This window comes from Myiozetetes cayanensis, unplaced genomic scaffold, assembly GCF_022539395.1.
Source record: "Myiozetetes cayanensis isolate MyiCay16 unplaced genomic scaffold, myiCay2020 scf14, whole genome shotgun sequence".
In the NCBI taxonomy this organism is placed as follows: Eukaryota; Metazoa; Chordata; class Aves; order Passeriformes; family Tyrannidae; genus Myiozetetes; species Myiozetetes cayanensis.
In genome coordinates this window covers 9,767,733-9,780,936 of record NW_026087048.1, presented here as the reverse complement: position 1 = coordinate 9,780,936, position 13,204 = coordinate 9,767,733, and the positions used below count along the sequence as shown (strand labels likewise).

Genomic DNA, 13,204 nt, shown 5'->3' with positions numbered 1-13,204 from the left:
AAAACATGGTTTAAAACTGAATACAGTGTTGATTCATGATTTGTTTTTTTGTTCTTTTTTTCAGCCTACAGACAGTATTATGAAGTTAATGAAATACGTACTTTCAGATCTCCTGAGATGTTGGCTCCTGCAAGAATGCCAGTGGCAGCTGGGAAAAAAATGGCAAACACCGAAAAAAATCCTTCTCCACTTCTGAAATCTGGTCCAAAGTTTTCTGCAAATATTGATGCTGCAAATACAGGTGAAAATGAAATATACCACCAGGATTTGATTCCAAAGTTACTTAATGAAGGAGGAGAACAAGCCAGTCTTTCACATCTGGAAGATTGGGTTTGAATCTGTCTTATATCATAAGCAAAGTGAATTTGATTTCCTCAGTCTGGTCCCCAGTAGGATGTGCTTGTCTGCATCTCAGAGCTGCAGAGCCATATTGAAGTGACAGAAGTGTCACTGCAGCACTTGCACTTAGGTCTGTGTTCAAGTTTGTCTGTGCTCTGCTGATGTATAAATGACTCAAGCTGCAGCTTACCGTGCTGTCAACTTCAGCAGCAGAGAGACAGACTCAAAATTAAAGATGAAAGAAATTCCCTTTGTTTGCAAGCTCACTTAAACTTGGGCAGAAGATTCTGATCTTGTGACCTTTTCCAGTGGAATCCTTAACTTACTACTAAGCCAAAAGAATGCAAACATAATTTTGTGATAGCAGGGTTGCTTACCTTGGTAATTAAAAAAGCCTCTTGCCTTCTTTTCGGTGTTGGTAGGAATGACTGTCCCAATAAAGAAGTTTGCAATGGCAATAAGGAGAACAAATAGAAGAAAAACTTGAGCCTATTAATAGAAGCAAAAAGATTTTCCTCTTAGTTTTAATTTTTGCTGCTGTGGAGATGGCTATATAGTAAGTTATCTGTATGTGTTCCCTATGACAGGTTATTAATTTCTATAGTTTTCAAAACTACCAGGAATCAAGATAGCTGAATCAGCTAGTGACAACAGCAGATATTTTTCACTAAGGGGGTAATGAAATATGTAGTTATAATTTAACTTTATGTTAGTTTCTTTACAAGGAAAGGCAAAATGGAACAGTAATGCATTAATATCAAGTATAAGACATTTTTATATTGTTATAAAATTTGTTTAGTTGCAGTGAGTTGTGACTTCAAGGGTTGTAATATCAAATTGTTTTCTGATCTCTTTTACAAGTAGTTCTAGTCTCCATCATAGCAGAATGTAAAAATAAGGATGCTGTAGAATCTGTTTTCTGGTCCTGATTTCAATAGCTGTATTACACTCTCTAAAGTATTTCCATTTGAATTTGCACTCTGACCTTTTTTTACAGGTGAGGGAATAGCAGAAATCATTAGAGATTAAGGAATGGGTAGCAAATAGAGATTTTCTGCTGAGTAGGGCTTGAAAGAGTACAGTGATAAAACAATATTTTACTACTATTTATTCTGTCAAACTGCATCAAAAATAAGGGCAAAAGGGGCACTTAGCCAAGGCTCTAAATGAAGCCATGAATTATAAAAATCAATATAACCAAGCTGTCTGCAGAACACAAACTTCCTCTTTGCTTTTAAATGTATGTTCAAGGAAGAGTGTGGAGTAATTGTGCTTTCATTGAATGTAATGATTAAACTGCTCTTGCTTTTAGAAAGATTAAGCATAAACTGAAACTGGGTGCCTTTGAAAACTCCACCTGTTGTGTAGCATTCCTCACACACAAATGCTCTACAGTAGGCTAAAATACCACTTGCTTTAATGTTCTTTTAAAGGTTTACCTTTGCTTCCCATTCCATGCCAGCAGCAGTGATGCCGAGAAGACAGACAACAGTTATGGTGCCTATGATTCTGATGTCATTGGACTCATCTACTATCAGAGTATCGCTCTCCTGAAAGCAGTGAGAAATGTTAATAGAACCAGTATTTCTCTGCCCAACTGGTGGGATCAAGTAACAAGGTGAAGCAGAGAGCAGTGAGCTGTCAAGGTTGCAGAGATTTATGAGACCAAGTGTTTGTATTTTGTGTTCCAGCTGGCCTTTTGCAGTTGGGGTTATTTGGCTGTCTAATTAGATGTCTGTTCCTTTTCTGATTCTGAGATTCTTGTCGAGAAGTGTATGAAATGTATTCAGAAGGTAGAAATAATGGAGAAGCACTCTGTGGCATGTTAAGATACACCAGCTTCTTCCCTGCTAAAAAAGTCCCTCAAGCCTCAGCTAAAAAGTACCACCACTTAAACAAATACATTGCGTTAAACAAACACCGCCCCCTAAAAAAAGAAAAAATGCCACGCAAAACAAAACACAAAAAACCTAAACCAACTTAACCATATGCATAAAACATCTGCATTTACCTTAAGAAGTTCCACAACTGTTTCGGCAAATCCAACTACGTACATGGCAACTGCCACTGCATTGGCAAAGGCGAAGATAAGTCCTATAGATCCACCAAACTCTGGGCCCAGACTCCTCGAGATAAGGTAGTATGCTCCACCTGCAGACAGAAATGATTGTTATTTTGGCATAACTAAATGCTCAGGTTTTGCTTTTTTTTCCCCCCCACATAAGAATTACTGCAGAAATCTGTGCTTTTAGCCTCACAAATATAACTGAGCTTTGCCCTGTGTTGATAGAGGACGCTTATAGAAAAGCAATCTGCTTTGTGCTGGTTCTGCCCTCTGTTGCAGAAATCTCTTAGTGCATTTTAGCATGCAAAACTGGACCTTGTTATAATTTTGCATGATACATAATATAATAACACAAAGGAGAGAGAACCTCACTTCCAGACAGGTTCTAACTTACATGGATCTGTCGCAGTGTTAGCATGAAGGATCGTATTCTGTGGTATATTGTTTAAGCTCCTGCATAGTGATGCAATGAATCTTTAATTTTTTTTGCGTTAAGTTTATATACATTTTTATTTGCTGTTGATCCACTGAAAGAAATCACTCCAAATATATTTCTTTATTATTTCTTTGCTTATAACACAGTTATCTCAATTCCATTTGTTTTTCATGAGAGCATATTCACTTACCTCCTCTTACTACTCCATTAGTGCAAATGGCAGACATGGAGATACATGTCAGTGTTGTTACTACTACACTCAGAGCAATAACTATGATTCCAAGACCTGAAAGATCCGAAAAAGAAAGTATATTCAAGTGTATTCCAGTACCTGTTCTGCTTAAATGACGTAGTTAGAACTTGCCATTTTCCACAGGGGTTAGACCAGGCCAGATAGAACTTAAAGGCTCTGAAATGCACTAGAAATTTGTTTCATAAAATACCTGACATGCACTTTTACAGCGAACTCATTTACTTGTCTTCCAAGGAGTGGCTGAAACGTAAGGAGTGTTATAAAGAAGGCATTAAACTGAAGGCATCCACTGATGTGCATCAGTGTTTAAAATGAGAGGAAGAGGTGTCTCCGTGCTCAGTTTGTTGAAGGATGTCCAACCTGGAATGCTCTGAATAGGAAAGACCAGCTGAAAGGTAAGAGAGCTCCCTGGAAAGTCAGCAGCCATCCCTCGCTCACAGCAGGCAGGAACACCTGAAATGCACTTCTCAGACTGAACTGAAATCTGGGGTTTCTTAAAAGTGACGACCCAAACGTGCCTTAAATTGTGATGAGAGGTGGCTAGAATTGTTACCTTCCAGTTCCTTTAGAGGTACCACTTGGTTTATCGTCCCTCTGGTTTGTCTCACATGGAAATAATACATAAATATCTTTTTGGGCTTGAAAGCATTGGTAACCCTAAGATTTTTACCTCCACGGACAAACCCATTAGTTGCTATTGCAGAAGTTGACAACCCAGTAATTGAGGTTACCATCGTGGCGAGGAGAATTATGATTACTCCAAGACCTGTCAGTAATAAGAAGATAAAATATTTTACTCGAGTTCTATGTTTCCTACAAATCATTCTCTCTTTAAATTGAATTTTCAGGCCAGAATCAGAGCAATAAACTGAAAAGATGGTTTGTTGACCACTTGCAGCTTGCAGAACATTTTCATGGAGGCCATGACACAGTAGTAAATTATTTCCATCAGTCTTCAAGCAGTGATTCTTTGTGATAGGAGTACCCTAGCCAGAATTCTCATGATTTTCAAAAGCTGGAGGAAATGAACAAACAAGTGTCCCTTGACATGGATACTTATATCTTTATACTTTTAACTTATACCTTTAACAAGCATCCTGGCTGTTTAAATGAGGAGACTGACACATTAACCAGAGCTCTTGTAAGAATGCTGCTGTCTTTCATCAGATAATTAAATAGTGAGTCAGAGAAAGATTCACAGAGCACCAGGGCAAAGAGTCAGTCAGGCAGAGAGACAAAACCTGAGTGATGTCCTCATCTCCCTCTTTCCCTGCAAAAAAGGAGTTTTAGTCTAACCCAGAACAAACACTTGAAAATGGAAATACTGCTTTTTAGATGCCATTTAATTTAACAGGTGACCTGTAATCTTAGAGAACTTATAATATTCTTCTTTTTTTTTAGCTGATATCACGAACTTGTGTAATTTAACAGAAATAATCAAACATCTGAAGAGCAGTGATAGGTGATTAGTTACAGGTGAACTGGGTTTTAGTTTAAGTTATGCTCTGATATCTGAGAATGTTTCCAGTCTTTGGTTATATGGTCAGATTTCTGTTAACTATCAGTTTTTAGTTGTATCTCAACTTGCTAAGGCTTATGCACTATCTGCCTTGTCTCTGTGAGGTGTGTAGGTGTTCCGTGTGGAACTGGAGAATATACATTGCCTGTAGCAATATTTATTGACCAGGGGTCATCCAGATTGAAACTTGGATCTGACAATTAAGATTGAGCTAGAAGTACTACAAACCTATTGATTTACCTGCTTTATTTCTACCTTCTGGCTTCCAGATCAGATTCCTGACTTGAATTCATACTGGATGGTTGAAGCCATCCAGTCCCTGAGTGAATGTTCTTTGCTACTTAAATTATAGCCATGTTATCACAGTCCTTTAAGACAGAATGATGTCATATGCAAGACATAAATGATATATAACATGGTGTAGGATAATCAAAGTGATTTGAGCCTCTAATAAATTGTGTTTATCCTATTGATTTCTGAACTCTAAGTAATCATGCAGCTGTTTTGTATGCAGGTCTGTATAAAAAGAGATCCAGATGGTCATTCCTTTTGGTCAGCTGCCATTACACAGAAGGTTAAACCATGCAAATTTTGTGTCTGAGAAGTGGCTGAACGTGATTTTTAATCAGCTGTTAACTCTGAAATTGAATAAGTTACACATATTATTCTAAAAGTAGTTTCAAAATTATTTGTTAAGTGCATGAACATTCTAAGCAGTATTTTTTAAGGATGTTTTATTGCATTTCACAATTCACGTTGTAAACATGTATATGATATGTAGGGTTGCTAACTTGATAGTAACAGCTTCGTGGAATGACTTCTATGTTAATTTTTAAAAAATATTGTAGGATTTAGGAAGAAAAGTGCATAAAATAAAATGACTCAACCAAACCATTATCATATAACATAATATAACATAATTGTAATAGTCAGGGCCAGATTTTCAGGTAACATAAACTTGGTGTTTTTCCCTTCCTTTGGCTAAGCATTCCAGGTACATGGAATCCCCAGATGTGAGGTGAAAATACCAGACTAGTTTTGGACCTGGAATCTTGTCAGGACCATACTGTCCTCGTTTTCCCAGCTTATGATAAACAGAGATCTTCGTTGAATGTTATTTTGTCCTCCCTGTAAGAGCTTCTGCCCAAGACAGCCTATCAGGATATGGAAATAATTGGGTTTGCTCTCTTTGGCCCTCTAATGATGGGGATATAAATGGTGCCCAGATGGTGGTTTAACTGACTCATTTAATTTCCATGTTAGTAGCAGTACCCAGTGAAATCCCTGAGCCTTGGTGATGATGAGCTTCCATCACTGTTCTCCTTAAGCAGCTTGGCTAGGGACTTAAAGCTCACTGCTAATAAGACATTCAGAAAATGCAATGAGAAATTATTCAAATGGAATTTGACGTCTCATTTTCAGTAAAACCAACCTCCTTGCATAACACATGCAACTTTAAAAAGCAACAGCAGAGCAATAAACTATAAGGCAAGAGAGTCTGCTTATCAATGAGTTAAAATGATAAAATTAAAAGTGAGAGCAGAAAGGTTGTAACTGATGTTGGTGCAAATTAATGTTAAAAATCTGATTAAAGTTTAGATTGAAAAGCAGGCATATGACTCCTAAGTAAGTTGTTCCAAAATGAATTACTCTTGCCCATGGCTATTCTCACACCTCAAAACAAAGTAATACTTCTTGATGATCTCAATAAGTTACTAAACTGCCCTTAAAAACTAATTTTGCATGAAACCCCAGAGCGAAGTCTTGGCAATATTAAGATGCAGAAATTTCATGGCAAGGCATATAGTTATGAGTGCCCTGGGCTGTACGTGCTCATTTGGTATGCATCATAAAGTCAGCAAGCACCCTTTTGTCAGGCACAGTGCTGGAGCCACGCATGGAGCACTGCACAAGTACTAAAGTTCTTCCGCTTAGCTCTGGATCTTTCATTGTCGGGTTTCTTGTTTCCATTTGTGTTTCTCTAAGTTTGTGGCTGGATTTTTTTCTTAACAAGAGTTTCCTTCGTTACTCGTTTTTTAAAAGCTCAGTCTTGCCCAATGAAACTTCTATGAAGTTACTGTATTTTACTGGAAATGAGACTTCAACTATGCAAAATTTTGGCAATGTTTCAATTCAGTGTTTCATTTCACTTCCATTAACAGGGAAGTGAATGATATTTATATCGATCTGATTTTGAGCACTGAGTTTTATCCAAGCCCAGCAGAGTTGACGCTCCTTAATTTACTTAATGTTTCCATTCTGTGAGCATCCAAACTGGAATACTTGCCATCACGCCTTTGGATTGCATTTTTTGTAACATCTGGGTGCCAGTCCAAGATTAGGGCCCCAACACTCCAGATTGCAGGATCATGGATCACAGAGTGACAGTGCCATTGCAGGTCATGTTTCTGTGCTTCCCCAGAGCAGCTGCTCTAAAAAGGCAGTTGTACCACACAGAAATTGCATCTCAGTGAGCTGCTCTTGTAGTGCTGGAGGTTCTTGCAGCATTGTGAGCACTTTCCTCTCACTATTTTTCCTTGAACACTCAGCAGTGTACTGGATGGAGGCCTCGGGGCCCAGTCTCCCAGGGACTGGCATTTGGAATTTGGATTAATTAAATCGCACAATGAAGAAGCAAAGATACAGCACATAATGAAGTGTACTTAGTTAATATGAAAGCTGCAGCAGAGCTTTTTAAACTTAGTCTTTCATAGTACACTAGTATCTAGTACTGTTCCGTAGTTAAAAATAACAAAATCCTGATGAGATGAGACCTCCTTCCAGTTCTGTTTTCATCCTTGCAGAGAAGTGTGAAGAAGTGTTGTTTTTAATATGTAGATGACAAGGTTTGGGTTTCACAGATAAGCAAAGTGTGAACTCTTAAAGGTTAACTCTGTACTCACATATTAGAAATTGGCCCAAGTCATAAAGTTTACATCTGTTACAGGATCTAAATACAAATTTCACTAAAGCTTAGAAATATTCAAATGTGATGATCATATGCATAGTTAACAGATCTGTGCCTCTGAGCAGTAATTTGGCTGTGAGTCTGGAAAATTCCAATAGTTTGGAGGATTAATGTCTTTTACCCTGGCAAGCATTTGAAAACATTATTTAGTTCAACATGCAAATGCACATCTCAGATTATATATTAATCATGATCATGTATAGTTTATCCTCTTTATCCCTTCACTGTTGAAAATGATATTAAATAAGATACATACCAATTCCTGCTTGACCTACAATCCAGGAAAGTCGAATAAAGAGCATCACACCCCAAATATTAAGCATGCATCTTACCTAGGTTTTAAAGAAAAAATACTGCATTAGTGCAATGTTGGAAGTAGTGTTAACAATCAAAAGAGTGATAGAGTACATTTCAGGCTTTTAAAAAACACCCCAAACGTCCCTGAAGTCCACCTCCCTCTCTTAATTCTTAAAAGACCTAAGTGTAACAGAACTGTTTTTATTTGCTTTTAATTTTTTTGTTTAGGAGTGCGGGTAAGTTTCTCACCAGCACACCCTTCACCCATCCGAACTTGACAAATCCTGCTTTGTTTTCCTCTTCCTTGCTGGCTGCTGTCTCATCCCCGGCGCTGCTCTCTCCATTAGCCACTCTCTCCACCGAGCCAGTGCTCACAGCGATGTTCTGGAGAATCACACAGAAAACAAACACACTTTTGTGCCAAGCAGAGGACACCTGGCTGCAGAAGAGAGACACAGGAGAAGGGAATTCCAAAGAAGATCAGGTTTTACTGCTCTGGAGTAGAGAGCAATATTCCACTTACACCGGGCGTCAGCAGGTGGGCTTGCTAACAGGAGAAAACATGAAAGAACTGCTTAAGCAGAGTAAACACATTATTAGCTGTACTCAAGTGTTTTTATTGTGAACTATTCCACAGACATGTTGTGTTGATATGTTAGTAGAGCATCTAAGATAATGAGAGGCTCCTGGTTGGCCTCTGAATGCTGTTGCAACAATTTCTGAATAACTCCAAGTGTAGAAGGAGAGATAATTGCTCACTACTGAAAAGAGACTGAGTGCTGTATGGTGAAGTTATGTGATGAACTCCAGTGTTTTCTGTTGGATAAAGTACAAACATAACTGCAGCAGCAGATGGGTAACATATTCCTGAAAACAGTTAGAGAAATGCCAGTGAAATGTAGTAAATGAATAATCCTTTCTGTGTTTTAGCCACCTCTGGTATGACCATAGCAAATAGGATTAGGAATTGCTGTATTTGTGGTATAACCAGAATAACAGCCCAGAATTTTGGACTGTTCACATCCAGTTACAGATATGAATCTGTATTTTATCTCTTCAGCTCTTCTGCCCCAGAATCTTTGAGGCAATTTAGGACCATGATATGTTTCTTGTGTCTTGAATAAGAATTAGTCATGGTGCTGAGGTTTATACTCATTGTCATTGCTGCTTTTAATTTCTATTTTTATCTTATTCAGAGCTCTCACTGGTTCTGGGAGGAGCTGGCATTAGGTTAGCTATTGCCAGATATTTTCTGGGTCCTCTGCAAAGGCCTTCAGGAAGGACTGTGCCCCTTGCCATAGTCTGGCAGAGTCAGGAGTGGGTACCACTTCTGGAGAGGAATCAAGGTGCTTTTAGGGTTTGGAGATTAATGAAGATATTTCCAGATTAACTAAGCAGGTCAAGGAGGAAAAACATCAGTAATTCTGTGAAACGTGAGATTTTTCATCTTGCTTGACTTTAAGGCTGTTTCTGTATTTTGTCCATTAACTTAAAAATACCCAACACACAAACCCAAAACAGACATAAAGGCCAACTGAATATGCCTTTTACACCAATGCCTGGACTTGCCCCTCGTGGATGGGGGCTCTAGCCATGATGGTGCAAGGCTGTAGAATGCCTTTGACACAGTAAATCCAGGACTGTGCTCACAAATGAGAAATAAGTGACTTGATAATACATTTTGACATGGACTAAACTTGGTGGCTACAGCCCTGTTGGTCCTAAGTGAAATGGGAATACAAGATCTATTGAGAGCCTGTGACTTTGAGCTCCTGAGTTACTTAGATACATTTGACAATTCTTACCCTGAAATAATAATGGCTGTGTTTGCTCAAAATATGGTAAATGATTAAAGAGAGTTAAGGAAGATCAGTAGAATAATATGAGGTTTTTTTGCTACAGTGGTTAGAATTTCAAAGACAAAAAAATTAAAAGGGTTTGGTCTTTGTACTTGAAACAAGTTGTTTCCTCTGTACTTTGAATTAATTTGTGCTCTCTGTGCCATTATCATAAATTATGGCCTTAAACCTTCCATAAATGCATTTTAAATTGGTGTGCTTTAGTGAATGATTGGTTATTTACCAAGCAGCTGTACCTGTGCTACTCATGCATTAAGGATGTGGAATAAAAGTGACAGAACATTTTGAAAAGCTACTAAAATAAAAAGTTAAGTGCTTAAAACAAAAAAAATAAAAAAGAACTAACCCAAACATTTTCCTTTCCTTGTTTCAGAATGGTTTAGTCTTCATCTCTCCTGGGGCTAAAGATGATGAGCTCATCAAGTCTCCATAACAAGTGTGGAGAACAGCCAAGAGGAAGAAAGGTTAGATTATTTCTTATGTAGGGTAAATATTAAGCCCAAGTAATTATCACCAGCCATCAACTGTGAAGTAGCACTTAGACTATTTTTTAGGGATTTAATTGGCGATCTGTGGCTTAATATGTGCGAAAAACTGACATGTCTTGCTAAAAGATGACACACATTTGACTCCAGCAGTGTGGAAACTAGGTATTTGAAGTTCCTTTCAGCCTGCCTTACATTCTGACATTTGAAAAATTGCATATTAAAAAAATGTATTAAATATTAATATTTATCTTCTGATGTGAAGCCCAGCATCAAAGCACAATGGGAACGCTTATGTGATGTTTAGCAATCTGAAGTCAAACATATGCCACTTCTTATCAGAATTGGGCAATGGGCTTTTGACAGCAGAGTTGTCTTCAACAATTTGAGTTTCAAATTGGGGGCGAGGGGGGCGGGATTGCCTTGGGGTGTAGTGTGGTAAACCCAGATTTTAGTGTTATATACAGTAAAATAGAGAACCTTCTTCAGAACTGCACCTCGGGCTGTTGTGTAACCCCTGTACCCGCTCAATGGAGCATTTCGTCCCCTCCTTGCTGGTGACCAGAGCTCCTGCTGCAGGCAGGGGCTGCAGGCAGAGCCCCCATCCAGCTGCTCATACATATCCTCTCCTCCTGAGAGGAGCTCTGCCTTTTCACACCATCCTAATTCCCTTCCCTACTAATCTGCTATTTGATGACCTTGTGTTTGTTTATCCTTCAGAACAGGCTCTGGCGACCAAAGTGATTTGCCCAAGGTCACCAAGGGGGACCGTGGGACAGGCAGGCCCAGACTCCAGCCCTGCTAATGGCGCCTCGTTTGTTCCAGGGCTGTGGGCAGTGGCTCCCACACCAGGGCCACAGCTCACATAAGGGCACAGCAGGTTGCCAGTGTAACAAAAATCCCATTACCTCTGACATTCACCTTCCTGTTTTGAAAGGCATAAGATTATCCTCCTGTAAGCTGAATACTTGAAAAAGTTGGTAAATGACCAAGTTAGATGATGCTCTTTTCTCTTCCCTAACAGTCCCAAAAAAACCCGTGAAGCAATTCTCCATTTTATTCTGTGATGTCATCTGTCTTATTTTTAACCTTCTCTAAGTGAAAGCCTTAAAAAAACCTAAACAAAGTTATCTAATTTTGTTTAAAATACACAAAGCTTTGAGAGATGCAGCAGTAAAAATTTTCTGGTTATGATCAAAACTGAAAATTCCTTAATATGCTCATGTTCAGTACATGATCATTCAGCAGTATGTTCAAAGCCAAGACACTGTTTTACTCCTCTCTGGCCACAACTGAAGTAAATTATTTCTATAAGAGGAAGCTTTCTTCTGGGCATAGAAATGTGCTTAGTCTCTTGGGTAGTGGTTTGTACATCTGCAAATGAATACAGGTACCAAATTCATATTTTTTCCCTTTTATATCCACTTTGCATTCGTCTTTGGAAATGCTTCTCATGTCCATGTAAGCCATTTTAGACAGGTCTGTGGAGACCTTAATTGAAGTAAGTTAGGCCAAAGCTAGGAACCTGTCCTAATAAGATCCTAAAGAATCAGGTCCTAATTTGCTAATGGCTAATTTTTTTCTTGATTTCATTATTTTACATTACCCTCCTTAGGACAGGTGAATCTCCAGAGAGTGAAAGTCTGAACAAGATCTGGACCAGAACCCCAAAATCAGATGCTTGTCTAAATCATTCAGGCCTCAGAAGTATATAAAACTGAGTGGAATGGAGATGAGAGCTTGTTTTCTTTCAAGATTTTTCATTTCACAATTGTCCAACACAGAAAAAATAATGGGGATTTTTGCTGCATAGTGACACTTTTAGTCTCAGCTGGACTATAGCAGTGATCTCTCTCCAGCCCTGCCATGATCAGTGCACAGTTAAGAAACTCAAAAAAGGTTTTTGATTCTGAAAGTAGCTGTATCCTGTACCTCTGCTTTTTACAGATAACTTGGTATTGTGGCTTAAGAGGGAAGAGTCTCAGTTTTACCAAAGTTAGTAGAGTAACATATTATTCCACTGTTTTGTAGTGGGTCTTTTAGTGGTTTAACCATTTCAAAGTGCTTAATCTATTTGTTCTTGCCATAGAAGTTCTTATTACAGCTTTCCATGCTATTTGGGGTTTTTTTCCACATAAGTAATCAAGCCTTGAAATATCTAAATTGGTGACTAGACAGCAAAATTCACCTATCTGAGACAGTAACACAGAAATTAGTAAAATCTGGTATTTGAGACTTAATATTACCAACTTTTCAAATTCTTTCCAGTGGAAGTTTTCAATGTGCAAACCCCAGAGGATTGTACCTGACAAATGTCTATTCTTCTGCAAGTAGCCATGGGGGGTGACAAAAGTGACGATTATCATGATAGAGGGCATGTTTTGGTATTTCATTATTCACTTACTGTGGTGTATACGTGGAAAAAATGGAGCAAACAGGAAGAGTCTGCTAAGGGGAAGGGTTTTTTTTCCCCACAAAATGCACATATATCAATAGTAAACGCCTACACTGAGTCAACCAAAAATAGGTCTCTCTTTTAGAGGAGAGGAGAAACAGCTCCACAAAATCATTCAAAGGCAGGTTAGACAGTTGTGTTCTGGTTTATAGTTCTCTCTGTAAGTGTATTTTACATGGATATGGCCCTATCTATTACATAAGCGAAGTCTAAACAGCTCTTCCATTGATAGATTAGGAGGAATTTAGCCAAATCATTCCCCTGTAAATGCTTTCTATGCAGTCATTCAAGAGTCTCTTCAGATTCATTTCCAAATTCATTGGAATAATGAGCCTGAAGGCCTAAATTCATTCACTGAATGAGCACCTGAAAACTCTTGTCTGCTATCCCTCTTCTGAGCAAACACCTCAGCCTCAACACCCTTGTTCTGGATTCTTTTCTGCAGTTTGAATGGTTTGTTACAGCAATAAACAGGGAATGCTTTGGATTTCTGATTAATTGAGATTGCATTTGTTGCACATAATCTTT

General features: G+C 38.4%; 1 protein-coding gene and 1 long non-coding RNA gene across 3 annotated transcripts in view; one reads left to right on the top strand and one right to left on the bottom strand.

Annotated features, from left to right (window-relative positions):
* The window catches only part of LOC126636691 (uncharacterized), a 45,386-nt gene that overhangs the window by 23,055 nt on the left and 9,127 nt on the right, over positions 1 to 13,204 (top strand). The window contains exons 5-9 of the long non-coding RNA XR_007628113.1: positions 65 to 241; positions 1,773 to 1,957; positions 3,328 to 3,488; positions 8,225 to 8,415; positions 10,110 to 10,200. This is a non-coding gene — a long non-coding RNA (uncharacterized LOC126636691). The remainder of the gene's footprint in view (positions 1 to 64; positions 242 to 1,772; positions 1,958 to 3,327; positions 3,489 to 8,224; positions 8,416 to 10,109; positions 10,201 to 13,204) is intronic.
* SLC12A1 (solute carrier family 12 member 1) overlaps positions 1 to 13,204 on the bottom strand; it is a 44,071-nt gene that overhangs the window by 30,030 nt on the left and 837 nt on the right. The window contains exons 2-8 of one of the 2 annotated variants that reach the window (XM_050309118.1): positions 8,127 to 8,261; positions 7,837 to 7,912; positions 3,764 to 3,859; positions 2,351 to 2,490; positions 1,779 to 1,889; positions 717 to 828; positions 102 to 229 (exon numbers count right to left, since the gene is read on the bottom strand). In XM_050309118.1, coding sequence (XP_050165075.1) covers positions 102 to 229; positions 717 to 828; positions 1,779 to 1,889; positions 2,351 to 2,490; positions 3,764 to 3,859; positions 7,837 to 7,912; positions 8,127 to 8,261 — 798 coding nt within the window. Of the gene's footprint in view, positions 1 to 101; positions 230 to 716; positions 829 to 1,778; positions 1,890 to 2,350; positions 2,491 to 3,030; positions 3,127 to 3,763; positions 3,860 to 7,836; positions 7,913 to 8,126; positions 8,262 to 13,204 lie in introns of both variants that reach the window. The other variant, XM_050309117.1, reaches the window with a different exon arrangement.